This window comes from Notechis scutatus, chromosome 2 (assembly GCF_049901735.1).
Source record: "Notechis scutatus isolate UNSWTSFEM ecotype Mainland chromosome 2, rNotScu1.2, whole genome shotgun sequence".
In the NCBI taxonomy this organism is placed as follows: Eukaryota; Metazoa; Chordata; class Lepidosauria; order Squamata; family Elapidae; genus Notechis; species Notechis scutatus.
Genome location: NC_142010.1, coordinates 21,202,008 through 21,219,157, shown reverse-complemented (window position 1 = coordinate 21,219,157; position 17,150 = coordinate 21,202,008). Strand labels below are relative to the sequence as shown.

The window sequence follows — 17,150 nt, the reverse complement described above, 5'->3', positions numbered from 1 at the left end:
CTGGAAGGCGAACCTCACAGCTAGCTGTGTTGGGTGAGGGGGAGGCCGGGAAAGAAGTGACATCACAAACGCTTGCCGCTCTAGGACGCCGCACTCCTTCTCCTTAACCCCTGGGGCTCCGCAGGCGGCGAGATGCTGCTGTAGAGTTTTTCGGGGGGTGAGATCCCGACGTGTTCCGGGTGAGGGGGGGCGGTTCCCGGGCAAAGAAGCGTGGCGGCCTCTCCAACTGCCTCCTTCCCGGACCTGCGTTGGAATCAGCCGCTTGAGGCTCCGGGCAGGTTGGCTGAAGGTGGTTCAGTGGCTGAATTCCACTTTCTCATTTTTGCTGTTGGTTTTTATTTACATCTCTGGTACAACAACTCGAAGCCATTTGAAATCTTTGCAAGCCAAAATTTTCCCTTGGGGGGAAAAAGATCAGAATAACTTGCAGCGATCCGTTGTGCAGTTCCAGAAATGGTCCTGTGAAGGAAAAGGCATCTGGAGATCCACCAGAGTCCTTGGACCCATTTGAGTTGCTCTGCAGGAGAGAGAAAGGATGGAGACACAACCTTTTGCAAAGGAGGGAAGCGGAAAAGGCCCTTCCGCTCTTCAGCCTGGGAAGGGTGGGGAGACCTGGACAAGACCTGGTCAGAAGATCCTGGAGGACGAAACCATCCTCCCTTCAGAAGTCCAGCCCTGGAAGTTCATCCAATGCCAGGAGGCTGAGGGTCCTCGAGGACTTTGCAGCCAACTCCATGACTTATGTAGGCGATGGCTGAGACCAGAAAAGCACACCAAAGCCCAGATGCTAGACCTGGTTGTTCTGGAGCAGTTCCTGGCTCTTCTTCCTCCAGAGATGGAGAGCTGGGTGCGGGAGTATGGAGCAGAGACCAGCTCCCAGGCGGTGGCCCTGGTGGAAGGCTTCCTCCTGAGCCAGGTGGAGGAAAACAAGGAGCAGGTCGAGTTGCAGGTGAGAGCTCAAAAGAGAATAGAGAATGTGTTTGAATACTTCACCCCTTCTTCCCAAACTTCTCTGACGTTCATAATATGTGGCGAAGTCCCACCAATTCTTGTAGGACATTGTTCCATGGTTTTCTCACTCAACCACCCGGGTGGATATTGGGGGCTTTGAGGTTGTGTTCCGAATGTAGGAATCCATTTTACGTCCTGTGATGTACATTAATTCTTTTTTTCCTTCCTCCAATTTGAAGTGCTGCACTGTGGAGATCAGAGATCCCGAGGAAAAGAAGAAACCATCAAATCCGCCTCAGGAATTATTTTTCAGGAGGATCCCTTGGAAAGATCAAAGTCGGGGCACCTCAGGAGGTAATTGAACATCTTCCGATTACCCCCTTCGCTCTCTTTTCTCGTCTATACAATACCTCCTCCTATTTATACTTCTCCACACTAATTGCATCTGTAGATAATCACCCAGTGACCCTCTTTAGGGTGAGCCGCCGCCTCCTGGGGAAGGAGGAGGCTGAGCTGCACCTGAAGGGGCATGCTGAGGAATTTGTAGGTTTTTTGGAAGACAAAATCGCGCGACTTCATTCCCAGTTAGATGCCAGCATGGTTGCTGGTCTGGTGGAGGCCCTTGAGGCAGGTTCTTGCTATGTTATCTGGGAACGGTTTGACCCTGTTGCTCCTGAGGAAGTGGACAGGATCCTAGGGAGTATGTGTGCAAACACCCATGTTTTAGAGCCATGTCCCTCCTGGCTTGTGAAAGCTTCCCGGGAGGTGACAAGTAGGTGTACTCTGGCGGTGATTGATGCTTCCCTACAGGAGGGGATAGTCACCCAGCACTTTTAAAAAGGCTGTAGTCTGCCTTCTTCTTTAGAAGCCATTGCTGGATTCCACTCTGTCAGATCATTTCCGACCTCTCTGCAATCTTCCCTTTTTGGAGAAGGTGGTTACGCGGCAGGTCTAGAAGTTTCTGGATGATGATGGATTATCTAGATCCCTACCAGTCAGGATTCAGGCCTGGATTTGGGACAGAAACTGCATTGGTTGCGACTTTGGATGATCTCTGGGGTAGCGCATCCATCCTTGGTCTACTTGACCTCTCGGCTGCTTTTGATACCATCGACCATTGTATTCTCCAGGGGCATCTTTGGGGGATGGGAATGGGAGGCCTTGTGCTTTCCTGGCTAACTTCCTTCCTCTGCAGCTGCTCTCAGTCAGTGTTGATAGGAGGGGAGAGATACAGCACTCGTCCACTGCTTTGCGGGTTTTTGCAGGGCTCAATACTCTCTCCACTCCTGTTCAACATTTATATGAAGCCGCTGGGTGACCTGATGATACTCAGCTGTCTGTCTTGGCCAATGGTGGGTTAAGTGATGCTATGTCCTCTCTCTCGCAGTACCTGGAGGCTGTTAGGGGCTGGATGGGGAGCAACAGGTTCAAACTAAACCCTGGCAAAACCAAGTGGCTCTGGGTTTGGGGTTCGTTGGCCAAGGGAGAATGGTCACTTCTGGTCTTGGATGGGATGGCACTATCCCAAACAGATCCTGTGTGTAAACTGGGGGTTGTCCTGGACTCACGACTCCTGCTAGAAGAGGTCGTGGCCAGGAGGGCCTTTGCGCAACTACAGGTTGAACTGACCATCCTTACGGTCACTCATGCCCTAGTCACTTCCCTTCTTGACTATTGCAATATGCTCTACATGGAGTTACCCTTGAAGAGCATCCGATAGTGCCAGTTGGTGGAAAACACAGCAAACTGCATGGTTTTGAGCAGACCCTGGTTTGCACATGTATCACCTCTCCTGCAGGAGCTGCGTTGGCTGCCAATTTCCAGATGCAATTCAAGGTGCTGGTTGTGACTTTTAAAGCCCTTCATGACTAGAGACAAGGTTATCTGAGGGACTGTCTCTTACTGGTTACATCTGCCTGACTCACCAGAGTGGGGAGGCAGGGAATGTTGCATGTCCCATCCTCTAGGGAGAAACACCTGGTGAGACCCAGAAAAAGGGCCTTCTCCATGGTGGCTCCCTCTCTCTGGAACATCATCCCTCGAGATTAGAATGGCCCCAATTCTAGCACACTTTCGGAAGGCGCTCAAGACTTGGTTCTGGCAGCGGGCCCGGGGAACCCAGAGCTGTCGCCAGGATGGGGGAGGGGGGAGGGGATTTTATTATTTTAATATATAGTTCTCCCTTTATTAGTTTTTTTTAAAAAAAAAAAAACAAGTTTTTTATTAGTTTTTGAAGACAAACAAAACATAAACCTTGTACACATTTAACCTCTTTCCCTTGTAAATTTTTACAAGGCAGATAATACAATATTTTATACAATGTGATTTTAATATTTCTTCTCATTGAATTTAATCATCATATTCATATTTCCCTCTGTCTTGTTTGCAATTATTCTCCTCCCGCTTTCCTCCAAGGTTTTACCAGCTCTCACATAAACAGAAACACACAAAACACATAAAATAAAACTTCTTTTTCAAAAAAGTAGCTTGGCCCCGGATTACCACTCTTTGTATGGACTTCAATTAAGTTCATATTCATCTTATACGCCATTACCTATCTTAATTACCATTCTGTAATTTCTTTGTAGCTTCTCCCCGCTTTCCTCTCTTCTTAATTCTATTTTATTTATTAACTTAATTTAAATCATTATATTTCTATCCTTTGTCCATTATTTTCCAATTATCTATATATTTCATTCCCCATAGTAAAATAAAAAAAATTTCTCCTGAAATCACAAATCAAAGTATGATGCCTTTCCATCGCACCTCTAAATTAATATTTAAGGTAACTCCAAATTCCCTATCTGATTCTGCTTAGTACATACTACTTACAAAAGAAAAAAGAAAAAAATAGTGAATCCATAACATAATTAAATATATCATGAAACATTAAATCTCATAACATTTCAATTATCTATTTCAAAAGCAAGTATCACAATAATATATTCATACTAACATCCACGCAGTAATCAATTAAGCTCTACATTTAAACTAAATATTTTAAACCTTATTTTATTAAATCTTAAATTCTACCATTATGAAACCTTTAATATTTTAGTCTTTACTCAGATCTTATAAAATTATAATTTTTTATTTTTAATACAAATACTACAATACTACAATACTACAATATCATATGTACCTTGCAGAATCCTTTTAAAACCAAATTATATTACCCTTTATCCCTAAAAAACCATTTCTTTTTCACATCTTGTTTAATGCCTTCGTGGCCTTTTTCCCCCTTCTTCCTCCCTGTCTTATCCCGTCTGGTCTTTTTACCCCCCTTAACTTCCCCTCTCTGTTTTATTTCTCTTCCCTTTTGCTTTCTAACCTCATATTGATTTTGCATTTTATTTTGTTCTTTCTTAAATATTTTTTTAAGTCTTATATCCTTTTTTCCCCCTTTCTTTCTTCTTTCTTTCTTAAGCACCTCTATGGGTTCATTAAAGATGGCTTCTTCTTCTTCATCTTCTTCCATCAATTGTTGTATTTGCTGATAAGTAGCAAGCGCCATTTCTAAAAAGCAAAAAATTTGTCCCACATCATCTTTCTTTATTTTGCCATATTCCTCTCTCAGTTCATCAGCAGATAAAATCATTGTAAGTCCTCTTCTTCTTTTTCTTAAAACAGCCAAAGATATTTCCAAGCTTAAAGTAAGTCCCAAAGTCCCAAAGTCACCAAACAATCCAAACAAAGCACAAAGTTCTTCCCTTCTTCCTGGGTTAAAATCAGTTGCAAAGGGAGAAAAAGAAAGCCAGTCTGTATTTTAAGTTCTTATTGCAGTAACTTCCAATCTCTAAAATCTTCCAGGCATCTCCTTCAACAGAATCTTAGTATAAATTTTCCTTTTGTCCTCTCCCTTCCCATTTATAACCAGAAGCTTTAGATTTTTACCTTTTATAAAGTAGTAGCATTTTCAGCATTCATTCGTTAATTCCATGTGGAAGGAGAGTAAACTTTCACTTGAAACACTTTCACTCGCCGCTTGCCAATCTCTTCTGGAAACAAAGTATCTTTCAAACAAAAAACCAAATCTCAGATTTCAGGGTATTAAATATATCCTCTAATCCCAGTTCAGCCAAAATAACTTTCGCTTCAAAAATTTCTCCTTCTTCCTCCAGCACGATCTTGTCCGGTTGCTGACTTCTTTGTGGCGGCCATTGCTGACCGCCGCTGGACCGACTTGGTGGGGAAGGGGTCTGCGAATACCCCAACCCCTTGTCCGGATCCTCCCTATCTTCGGTTGCCTCTACGGGGCAACCTTATCCTCCGGACCCGTCTGGGTCGGAGGAACCAAGCGCGGCTAGCGCGGCGGGGATCGCAGAGATCGCGAAACCCCACCGCCTCCGAAGCCGACAAACCGGAAGTTTTGTGCAGACCCTGGTTTGCACATGTATCACCTCTCCTGCAGGAGCTGCGTTGGCTGCCAATTTCCAGATGCAATTCAAGGTGCTGGTTGTGACTTTTAAAGCCCTTCATGACTAGAGACAAGGTTATCTGAGGGACTGTCTCTTACTGGTTACATCTGCCCGACTCACCAGAGTGGGGAGGCAGGGAATGTTGCATGTCCCATCCTCTAGGGAGAAACACCTGGTGAGACCCAGAAAAAGGGCCTTCTCCATGGTGGCTCCCTCTCTCTGGAACATCATCCCTCGAGATTAGAATGGCCCCAATTCTAGCACACTTTCGGAAGGCGCTCAAGACTTGGTTCTGGCAGCGGGCCCGGGGAACCCAGAGCTGTCGCCAGGATGGGGGAGGGGGTGGAGGGGATTTTATTATTTTAATATATAGTTCTCCCTTTATTAGTTTTATTGTTTTAATATGGGTCTGATATTTTGTAAGCTGCCTTGAGTCGTCGTGCAAATTGGCAGCATATAAATTGTCTAAAATAAATAAATATTTTGTTAATGATTTATTTTGAAATTATTTATTCCTTACAGAGAAACAAAGAATGAAACGGTCTGGTTTTTATGACAGTGATCAAACAACGGTTGGACCTGCAAATCAAGTAAGAAAGGGAAAAGTTATCAGATTTGCTTTCTCCCTTCAGGAAGTGAAGTGGGTGTTTGGAGTGGATTATTTTTGCGTCCTCCCACAACAGGGACAGCAGAATAGCAGGTTGAAGTTGCTATCAGTCAACATAGCTTCCTCTAGTTATCTTGTTCTGCAAGGTACTCCTCCAACTTTGCGTTTACAAGAAACACTTCTTTTAAAGTCCTTCAAGAATTAGGATTAAACGTATCACAGTGGCAGCAACTTCTACATCCCCCCATTCTTTTTATAAGTCATCAATCTCATAAGGTACAGATTAACAGAGTTGGAAGGGACTTATAGGTCATCTAGTCCAACCCCCTACACCATTTCTGACAGTTGGCAGACTGGTCTCTTAAAAGCTCCCAATGATGAACCTCCCACAACTTCTGAAGGAAACTTCTGTTCCATTGGTTGATTGCTTTCACTGTCAGAAAATTTCTCCATTATTCCTTGCCTGGCCTTCAGGTGCTTTGGAAAATAGCTTGACCCCCTCTTCTCTGTGGCAGCCCTTCAAATGTTGGAACACTGCTATCATGTCTCCCCTGGCCCTTCTCTTCAGTAGACTAGCCATGCCCAGTTCCTGCAATCGTTCATGTATGTTTTAGCCACCAGTCCCCTCATCATCCTAGTTGCCTGTTTCCTAAATGTAGCACATTATATTTCTCACCATTGAATTTCATTTTGTTAGAAGGTGCCAATCTGTCGATCCTTCTATACCGTGAGCCTATCTTGTGGAGTGTTGGTGTTCCTATCCATTTGGTCTTGTTTGCAAATTTGATGAATTCCCCTCCTATTGCCTTGTTTAAATCATTGATGAAGTTGAACAGATCTTGCAAATCCTCCTGTTTTTTTCTTTTTTCCATGTTCAGGAGAGTCTGGTGTCCTTTGAGGAAGTGGCTGTGTATTTCTCTGAGGAGGAATGGTCTCGGCTGGATCCTGACCAAAAAGTGCTGCATTCGGAAGTCATGCTTGAAAACCATAGGAACGTGGCCTCTCTGGGTAAGAGTTTTGTTGTCCTAAATCAGAGAGGTCAAGAAGACAGATTATAGTTACTTTTTATTTTAAAAAATCACTAATCAGATATAACCTCCTAGAAGGGAAAAGGAAAGTATCCAGCCTTCTGGTACTCCAAGGAAGGAAAGAGTCAATGCTTAGATACTTTTCGGTCATTTCTTATCTGGATTTTTCCATTTCTACTTGAACTTATCTGTGGAGGCTGAAAAGAATGAGGTGTGCTTTTGTGTGTCCTCTGGAGGTCGTGTGAGAAGAATGTGTTGTCATTTGTCCTCTGAAACCTCCCCAACTTGTGTGAGAACAGAACTTTCACGCTCAGGCCATGGAAGAACCTTCTCCCAATCCAATTCAAGGACAAAGGCCTCATGCAGTGTGACTCAGAGCATCCTAGGGTACAGGTGATCCCCGAATTACAACAGTTCACTAAGTGACCATATCAAGTTATGACCTAGCCCTTTCCCAAGTACTTAAGACTCAGTCCTGAAATTACGAATGCTGCAGCACCACGGCTGCCATTCACACTTACAAATAACAACAGAGGCGCTACAACAACAATCGCCCTATCTATAACCCCACCCCAGTCTGCCGGGACTTACGTTGCGACGATATGTTGAGCCATCAGTTTTTCCCCCTGCTTTGGTGCATTTGCAGAAAGGACTAATGTAGTGAGAGATAGGCAAGATTAGTAGTGGAAATCTTACACAAAAGATCACACATGATCTCGCACTACAGTACTTTAGTCCTCCGTTCACTGCTAACCAAGGCCTGCACAGGACCCAGGGCAAAATGCTTTGCAAACAAAGGGAAGGCCCCTTTGTTTTCAAAGACATTTGGCCTAGATCTTGTGCAGTCCTCAGTTCTTAAAAGAACACAGGCCTGCTGTCAGGGTTCCGGTAGTTACCCCCATTAAAATCATGAGTCCCTAGCCAGATTTTAAAAGCTTAAAAAGATTTATTAGGAGTAGACATGCCGGTGCTGCAATGCCATTCATTGTCACCCTTGACCCTGGATTTCCCCACCCCCTGGGTGTATCATAATTCATATTCTCCAATGGGGCACATCCATAGCCAAAAATCACCAATCATTCTCTCCAGTTAGAATTTTGTGGGGCAGGAACTTTGGTCACCTGGAAACTATCTATGAAAACATTTCTTGAATGAAGTTTCGGTTTTGTAAGCTGCTACACTACTCCCCCCTCCTTTTCTGCTGGCAACTCTAAAAGAGCAGAGAAATATTTTATGAGTTGACACCTGAAATACTGCGGTGCCAGACCATGTGAGACTAGTAGCCTGAGATCTTGCACTACTGGTCCCGTGTGATCTCACGCTAAAATAGTTTAGGCCACCGTTCTGTGCGCACAGAAGCCTGTACCAGATCTGGCAAAAATCCCTTTGCAAATAAAACTTTGGGCAGCGAAATAGCCACTCTTGAAACCTCCCAACCTTTACAGTCTCCATGCGAAGAGTGTTTGCAAGCCAAAGTCTCATCGCTGGGATCAAGCAACAGGCCGAGCCGGGGTCCTGCCTCCTCGAGAGTTGTCGTGTAGCAGCTGCTCCAACGTGCATCAGGGAAGAAGGAGCTTCTTTCAAAATGGTTTCAGTTCTCACAGGTCTCTGCTGAAATTAACCCACCCCAATAAATCTTAAGTTTCTCCTAATTCTTCCTTGGATGTTTCCCCTAATTTTTTCTTAACTCAAAAGAGACGTTGAGTGAAATATGCATGTATATAGATAATTGTAAAGATATGTTTTCTAGATATTTTCAAAGCTTGGGTGGCTCATGAATATAGAAATCACCATGTCTATATCACACCACTGTAAGCATACAAATGTTCAATATAATGGAATTTCGGAAAAATTCAAAAGGAAATTCATTTGACTTTGTACAGTTTGACCTTTTCTCTAACCTTGTTATCATTATAATTTCTCTTTTCCTTTGAAGGTAACAATGGGCAGGAGAGTCAAGATTCCTGTGAACAGTCCCAAGTGATCAATGCTAAAGATGGAATGGAGAAGTTTGGAATTCGAACAGAATTCGTAAGACATGAGAGAAACCAGTCAAATAATTGGAATCAGGAAACCTCATGTTCCACTGATGCTCTGATGCAAGACTTTCTTGCCCAGCAAGAGAAAATAAGGAAAAAATATACTGGGAAAAGTGTGAAGCCAATCAAAGTTAAACTACATGTAAATGAACACTATTTAAGCCAAAACAAAGGAGAAGATACTACAAGAAGACAAAATGGACAAAATTACAATGAGACATTCATTCCTTCTCTTGGAAATCAGTTCCTTATACCTCAAAAAGTGATTGACACAAAAGAGAAGCCTTATAAATGTTTGGAAAGTGGAACATGTTTTAGAACAAGCAGGCAACTTCCTTCCCATGAAAGGATTCACACTGGGGAGGAGCTCTACAAATGCAGAGAGTGTGGTAAGAGGTTCAGAAGAGGTAGTAATCTTATTTCCCATAAAAGGATCCACTCAGGAGAGAAACCATATAAATGCATGGAGTGTGATAATACCTTTGCTCAAAGAGGGAGTCTTATTTCCCATAAGATGATCCACACAGGGGAGAAGCCATATAAATGCATGGAGTGTGGAAAGACCTTTGTTCAAAGAGGGCATCTTAATTGCCATAAGATGATCCACACAGGGGAGAAGCCATATAAATGTATGGAGTGTGGAAAGAACTTTGCTTCCAGGAGTGGACTTACTATCCACAAAAGGATCCATACAGGGGAGAAGCCATTTCAATGCATGGAGTGTGGAAAGACCTTTGCTCAAAGAGGCCATCTTATTCGCCATAAGATGATCCACACAGGGGAGAAGCCGTATAAATGCATGGAGTGTGGAAAAACCTTTGCTTACAGCAGTGGACTTTCTGTCCACAAAAGGATCCACACAAGGGAAAAGCCATTTCAATGCATGGAGTGTGGACAGGCCTTTGCTCAAAGAGGTAATCTTATTCGCCATAAGGTGATCCACAAAGGGGAGAAGCCATATAAATGCATGGAGTGTGGAAAGACCTTTGCTTATAGTAGTGGACTTACTATGCACAAAAGGATCCACACAGGGGAGAAGCGATATAAATGCATGGAGTGTGGAAAGACATTTTCTCAGAGCGGTGGACTTAGTTGCCACAACAAGATCCACACGGGGGAGAAGCCATATAAATGCATGGAGTGTGGAAAGACCTTTGCTCAAATTGCCCATCTTAATTCCCATAATATGATCCACACAGGGGAGAAGCCGTATAAATGCAAGAATTGTGGAAAGACCTTTGCTTATAGTAGTGGACTTACTAGCCACAAAAGGATCCACACAGGGGACAAGCCGTATAAATGCATGGAGTGTGGAAAGACCTTTGGTTACAGTAGTGGACTTAATATCCACAAAAGGATCCACACAGGGGAGAAGCCATATAAATGCAAAGAGTGTGGAAAGACCTTTGCTTACAGTAGTGGACTTACTATCCACAAAAGGATCCACACAGGGGAAAAGCCATTTCAATGCATGGAGTGTGGAAAGACTTTTGCTGAAAGAGGCCATCTTATTCGCCATAAGGTGATCCACAAAGGGGAGAAGCCATATAAATGTATCGAGTGTGGAAAGACCTTTGCTTATAGTAGTGGACTTACTATCCACAAAAGGGTTCACACAGGGGAGAAGCGGTATAAATGCATGGAGTGTGGAAAGACATTTTCTCAGAGAAGTGGACTTACTTACCACAAGAAGATCCACACGGGGGAGAAGCCATATAAATGCATGGAGTGTGGAAAGACCTTTGCTCAAATTGCCCATCTTAATTCCCATAAGATGATCCACACAGGGTAGAAGCCGTATAAATGCATGGAGTGTGGAAAGACCTTTGCTCGAAGATATCATCTTAATTGTCATAAGATGAGCCACACAGGGGAGAAAACATATAAGTGCATGAATTGTGGAAAGTCATTTTCTCGAAAGTATGGTCTTACTTCCCATAACAAAATTCACACAGGAGAGAAGCCATATAAATGCATGGAGTGTGGGAAGACCTTTGCTCAAAATTGTAGTCTTATTTCCCATAAGATGATCCACACAGGAGAAAAGCCATTTAAATGCATGGAGTGTGCAAAGAGCTTTGTTCAGAGCAGTGGACTTAATTGCCATAACAAGATCCACATGGGGGAGAAGCCACATAAATGCATGGAGTATGGGAAGACCTTTGCTCAGAATGGTAGACTTCTCATAAAAGAATCCACACTCGGGAGAAACTATGCAGCAATAGCAATTCCACTTAGACTTATATTGCACTCCACAATGCTTTACAGTTTACAAAGTCAGCATATGGTCCCCAGCAATCTGGGTCCTCATTTTACCACCCTCTGAAGGATAGCACTAGCCTTTCAAAGGTTTTCATAACTACAGATGTTAGAGCAACTGGTCTGTAGTCATTCAGTTCCTTGATGGAAGATTTCTTCAGCACTGGGATGATAGTAGAGCATTTGAAACAAGAAGGAACATAGCACATCGCTAGTGATTTTTTGAAGATTCGGGTGAAGATCGTGGCCAATTAGTCAGCAGAAACTTTTAAGCGAGAGGGAGTTATCTTGTCTCAGCCTACTGCTTTTCCTGGCTTTTGTCTGTGAAATAGATCCTGCAATTTTTTTTTTCTGTGATCAACAGAGATTTTGAACCTAATGGGTTGGGGTCAGTTGTGGGAGGTTTGGCTGTTGTTGGTGAATCCTCCAGCCCATCTAGTGCTTTTTTTGTTAAGTAAGAGGTTTTAAAACAAAGATGAGTATCAGTGGAGATTAAGGTTATCATTTGGCCTGAAAGTGATCTGTGGATGCCAATATTTAAGTGGTGCAGATTCCCTAATCATTTCAAGTAACTCCCTCTGATGAGTATATCCACTAGACTAGAGCAGAGTTGCAGGCAGAAATGCAATTAGTCCTTAATCCGTTACTATTGTTTCAGTTCATTTGTCAGAAATGGTGTAGCTTCTCCCGCTTGGGCGGGGGGTTGGACTAGATGACCTACAAGGTCCCTTCCAACTCTGATTATCTGTTATCCTGTTATCAAATTTTTATTCCTTTGCTTACTATTGTCACAGTCTGCCTTACCATCCTACTTCACATTATGTAATACAAATAATAACTGAGATTGAAAACCATAAGGAGAAAGGGGTTATAGTGATGCTGAATTAGAAAATGCAACTCATAGGCTCTTTGTCCTAATTTTGTGGTGATCTTTCTTTGCCTTTCCTCGTGTTGCCCATCTCTGGACTCGCACAATCTTATCAATATCTTTTTTTATGTGAGGTCTCCAGAACTGGACACAGTATTCCAAATGGTATCTCACTAAAACCCTATGTAGAGGGATAGGACCTCCTTTTTGCTGATGGTGATACATCTGGTGATGCCTCTCAGAATGCTGTTTGCCTTCACATGTACCTGGCTACAATGTTTACTTATTTTGCAGTTATTGTTAGGAATATAAGTCACCTAATAGGTATTTGGGTTAGAAATATATAAACCAGGATAAACATTTTAGTACTATATCTTTAAGGGAATGCAAGAGCATGCAATTGAGTGTGGTTTCTCAAACAGCCATAAGATGGAGCCAGAAACCTGGTTTGTTTAGTCTTAGTCTCAGAAGAGAGTGTGTCTGAGTGAGTATATCTGTTTCCTTCTGTTGGAAAGTATTGGCGTTGCTCCATTTCTTCTAATTGACTGATATTACTGGATTTAATGTAAGTCTGTTACTGAACTGTTTTTGACACTGGAATTTGATATTTGGATTATCCCTGGATGAAAACTGACTGATTTTACCTGTGAATGACTTTTGGACTGCCTATTTTGGACTTTGCTTAAACCTTTCTGGAAGTAAAAACCTACATTTACTGTACAGTGTATCTGTGTGCTCTGTGTGTATTATTCCAACATTACTCTCAAATACGTCTCCCTGTATGCGCTCATTCTCCTAACAGGGAATTACCTCAACATTGGTTATGGGCCCAGGCCATACCAGGCTTAGATAACTGAGTGTGAATGCACAGTACTGTATACAGACAGCTGTTTACTGTTTAATTGTGGGTTACTATCCTGGTAAAGATGGCACAAGTCACTTCAACAAGTCTATCACTGATAACCCGGTTGGATGGAACAAAGTATGTTTCCTGGTCTATGAAGTGCAGTCTACTTCTGCGTAAAGAAGGTTTATGGAATGTAGTTCAAGACCCAACAGAAGTAAATGCTTGGGATCCAGAAAATGAGGATGATGCCAAGAAACTTGCTGACTTTAACCAGAACAACGAACGAGCTCTTTGTATAATTGGACTAACACTGAGTGATCAGTAGCTAGTCCATATTTGTGGAGAAGAGTCTGCTGCTAAGTGTTGGGACAATTTGAAGAGGATTTATGTTCATGACAGTGTAGGTGCACACATACATCTTACACGTAAACTGTTTAGAGCAGGGGTCCCCAACCACCAGTCCATGTACCGGTACCGGTCCGTGGAACAAGTCCTACCGGGCCGCTGGCTTGCTGGGCGCCGCCATCTTGTTTTGATGAAAAAGTGCTTCCGGTGAGCTTTCTACCCGGAGAAAGCTCACCGGAAGCACTTTTTCATCAAAACAAGATGGCGGCGCCCAGCTGATGTCAGTACCGGGCCGCACCATAAAAAAGGTTGGGGATACTGGGCCACGGTGTAAAATAGGTTGGGGATCACTGGTTTAGAGCACGTCTTCTGAAAGGTGGAGATATGTTAGCTCATTTAAACTTCATGAAAAGAACTTTTCAAGAGCTTCATGAAAAAGAACTGATATTTTCAGAGCTGCATCAAGTTTACATTCTTTCCTCATTAGATGAAAGTTATGATGATTATGTATCTTCACTGGAAGATAAACTGACATTGAGATAAACTGACATTGACTGACATAACTGGAAGATTGTTAGAAGAAGCAAGAAGACGGCTAGATAGGGACCAACTGAGGAAGGAACAACCACAAGAAGAGGATTTGTCTTCAACTGCCTATACTGTTAGGAAATGTTTTTCTTGTGGGGCTACAGGACATATAGCTAAATTCTGTAAGAAGGGAAAACAACAGAATACTGGCAAACACCAGAAGGCCAAAAAGAATGTTAGCTTAGCTATGTCTAGCAATTCAACTGTAATTAATGATTTGTGGGTTGTTGATAGTGGAGCATCGCAATGCATTACTAAAGATAGAAAAAGGTTTGTAAAGATGTCCACGAGTAAACAACATGTATCATTGGCAAATGGATGGAAGATGAATGCATCAGGTCAAGGTACTGCATATTGTTCTTGTATAAACGAACATTTAACTATGTTATATGTACCTAAACTGAAATTTAATTTATTATCAGTAAGGGCTTTAGTTAATCTTGGTTATGTAGTAACCTTTAGGGGAGATAACTGTATAATAGAGAAAGAGGGTAAAAGTGTTACTGCTACTTTAAAAAATAATTTATATGTGATACATGATGACCAGTTGAAGATGGCTAACTCAGTTTATAACAATGTTAAGCCACATGATGAATGTATACATTTACTGCATAGACGTCTAGGGCACATTAATTTCAAAATGCTCAAACAAACTGTTGAATTGTCAGAGGGAGTAAAATTGAAACCTTGTAACAAGTATTTACACTGTAATGCTTGTAGTCAAGAAAAGAGTAAAGTTACTCCAGCAAACAGACTAAATGGGTTTAAGACCTAAGAACCTTTAGAGGTTGTTTTTGTTGACATAATTGGTCCTAAGAAACCAAGTTTAGGAGGTGCCTGTTATATTTTGAGTATTATGGACCACTACTCATGATACGGTTTCTGCTATCTTATGAAAAACAAAACAGAAACATTCCAACATTTATTTAACTGGCTAAAGTTTACTGAGGGAAAAATGAAAAGTAAAGTAATTACTTTAGTTACTGATAATGGGACTGAGTTTGTTAACAAAAGATTCCATACTATTTTGAAATTGGCTGGTGTTGAGCATAAACGTTCTGCACCTTACAGACGACAACATGACTCGTTTGTAGAACGAAGAGGGCAAACATTACAAGCCATGACTCGCACTATGTTATCTGATTCAGGTTTACCTGAAACACTGTGGGGTGAAGCCATAATGTGTAGTAACCATGTTTTAAACAATGTAGTTAATACAACAACTGGTGAATTGCCATTCACTCGTTGGCATGGCAGAAAGCCAAATTTAAGTTACCTACACACATTTGGAGCTCCAGCATGGGTGCATATTCCCTCACAAGTAAGACTGAAAGGGAAACATAGAGCTAAGAAGTTATTTTTTGTGGGTTATGAGGCCAACCATAGATCATTTAGATTTTGGGATCAAGGCACAATTCATGTTTATTGTAGTGCTAATGCAAAATTTCTTGAGCACATTGGGTGGGATAAACTGGAACAGGAATCCAGCAATGATATTATTATTGACACCCATAGTCCCTAAAGATGATATCAGTAAACAACAAATAGCCATTAAAGAGGAAGAACAGGAGGAAGTAGAACAGGCACAGGAGAAGGTAGAAGAACAGGAGCAGGTGTGTTGTAATGACGAGGCAGTCGTGTTTGATCATGATCAAATGAATTATGATGAACTTTATTGGAGTCTAGTCTTACATTTATACACATTTTTAGTAATCCTCTAACATTGGTTAATTTTAGTTTCTGCTCAGCTTTCGTTACTATTTAGCATAGTAATTAACACAATGAATTATCTCTAGTTAAAGTCTAACATATGTTTACTTCCTCTCTCTAAACCTTCTTTACATTAGTGATTTTGTTTGCCTGAGTTGTATTTGCTTTGGAACCTTCATTACCTGAGGTTTGCCATCAAGATAATAACATTCCTGCAATTACAACTCTACATATCCTCGTTTTTTATTTTAAATGGAGGATTCAAAGATTTATGAATGTATCGCAATTGTAGAGGATTAAGAGAGGGGAAAGCAGGATGAAACAATGCAAATAAATTTGGAATACATTGAATAAAACAACAGGTTACAATTAATACAATAATAATAATTATAACATAAAAGAAAAACTGTCTGAGCCAAGACCAATCAGGGAGCCAATTGGTTAGCCACTCAAAAGGTGAGTACTGAGCATGGATATTATTTTGAATGTATGATTGTAAATTGGCAAGCTCATCCTCAATAGTTTTATTCAAAGAATGAAAAAATTCTGAGGATGAACATTAGTAGCATATTTATTGTGGTGGTCTCCCATGGAAAGAATGAGACAAAAGCGTGTGTACTCGGGATGGGAGTCCAGAGTAAATTCCAGTGCTCCCTTTTATTGAGATTTTAGTACATAGTAAGCATAATCACAATGTGGATTACAATAATTAGATATAGTACACAGACTTGTTTACAGTTGTCTGAGCTGCTTAATTGTTTCTAGTGTTTGCTTTTAATTTCCTTGCTTTATCTCAGTGACCTTTAGGCAGACATGTATGTATAAGGTCTTAGACTAATCATTACCCAATACCCAAGTCAAAGTTTATTCCCACATCTCCCCTGTTTTAGTTTTTTGATGATCGCGGATGCCTCGGTAGCTTTTCGCCATCTGCAACAGCAATTCTCCTTCCGTAGGCTTCACCTGACACATTCCTAAAAGTCCAGGGAGACATTGGATAATACAGCATGCACAAAGAGAAAGTATAAAAAGCAATATCATTCAAACAATTAGGTGATGAATCCATGAACCATCTGGCAACCAGGACCAAAGTGAAGACCACACGTCCAGTCCCTCAACCTCCGATTGTAATGGATTCTCTTTCAGGGTTTGTTCCATATGCTGTATAGTAGCTGTTAGGGATAACATTGTTTACCCTAACTGGTTTGGGTAAAAATAATAAATATGGTATCATGGTTTGTTAGTTAAAGTGTGTTTACTGCGTGTTAACTAGAAAACTTATCTCACACATTTACCTGTCTTCCTATCTGACTTCGCTGCACGTTCTGTTTAGTTTGTTTTCCTTAACACCCGTTGGGGAATCCAGGCTTAACACTGGTTATGGGCCCAGAGAGACTGTAAAGTCAGTTTAACTAGGATAAAAACAGGTTTATGTAAAAAGTGAGATTTTGTGTTGTTACACGTTACAGTAAACAAACAGCTGTGTTTTA

At 41.6% G+C, this 17,150-nt stretch overlaps 2 protein-coding genes across 2 annotated transcripts in view; both read left to right on the top strand.

Annotated features, from left to right (window-relative positions):
• The first annotated feature begins 42 nt into the window (after window positions 1–42).
• Window positions 43–17,150, top strand: part of LOC113431503 (uncharacterized) — a 26,077-nt gene continuing 8,969 nt past the window's right edge. The window contains exons 1-5 of the mRNA XM_087953666.1: window positions 43–949; window positions 1,191–1,305; window positions 5,892–5,959; window positions 6,855–6,984; window positions 8,941–10,792. Of these exons, the coding sequence (XP_087809792.1) occupies window positions 536–949; window positions 1,191–1,305; window positions 5,892–5,959; window positions 6,855–6,984; window positions 8,941–10,792 (2,579 nt within the window). The 5' untranslated portion in view covers window positions 43–535. The remainder of the gene's footprint in view (window positions 950–1,190; window positions 1,306–5,891; window positions 5,960–6,854; window positions 6,985–8,940; window positions 10,793–17,150) is intronic.
• Window positions 10,785–12,895, top strand: LOC113432334 (uncharacterized). The gene has a single exon (XM_087953722.1). The coding sequence runs from the start codon at window positions 10,851–10,853 to the stop codon at window positions 11,367–11,369; it is 519 nt and encodes a 172-aa protein (XP_087809848.1). The 5' UTR covers window positions 10,785–10,850; the 3' UTR covers window positions 11,370–12,895.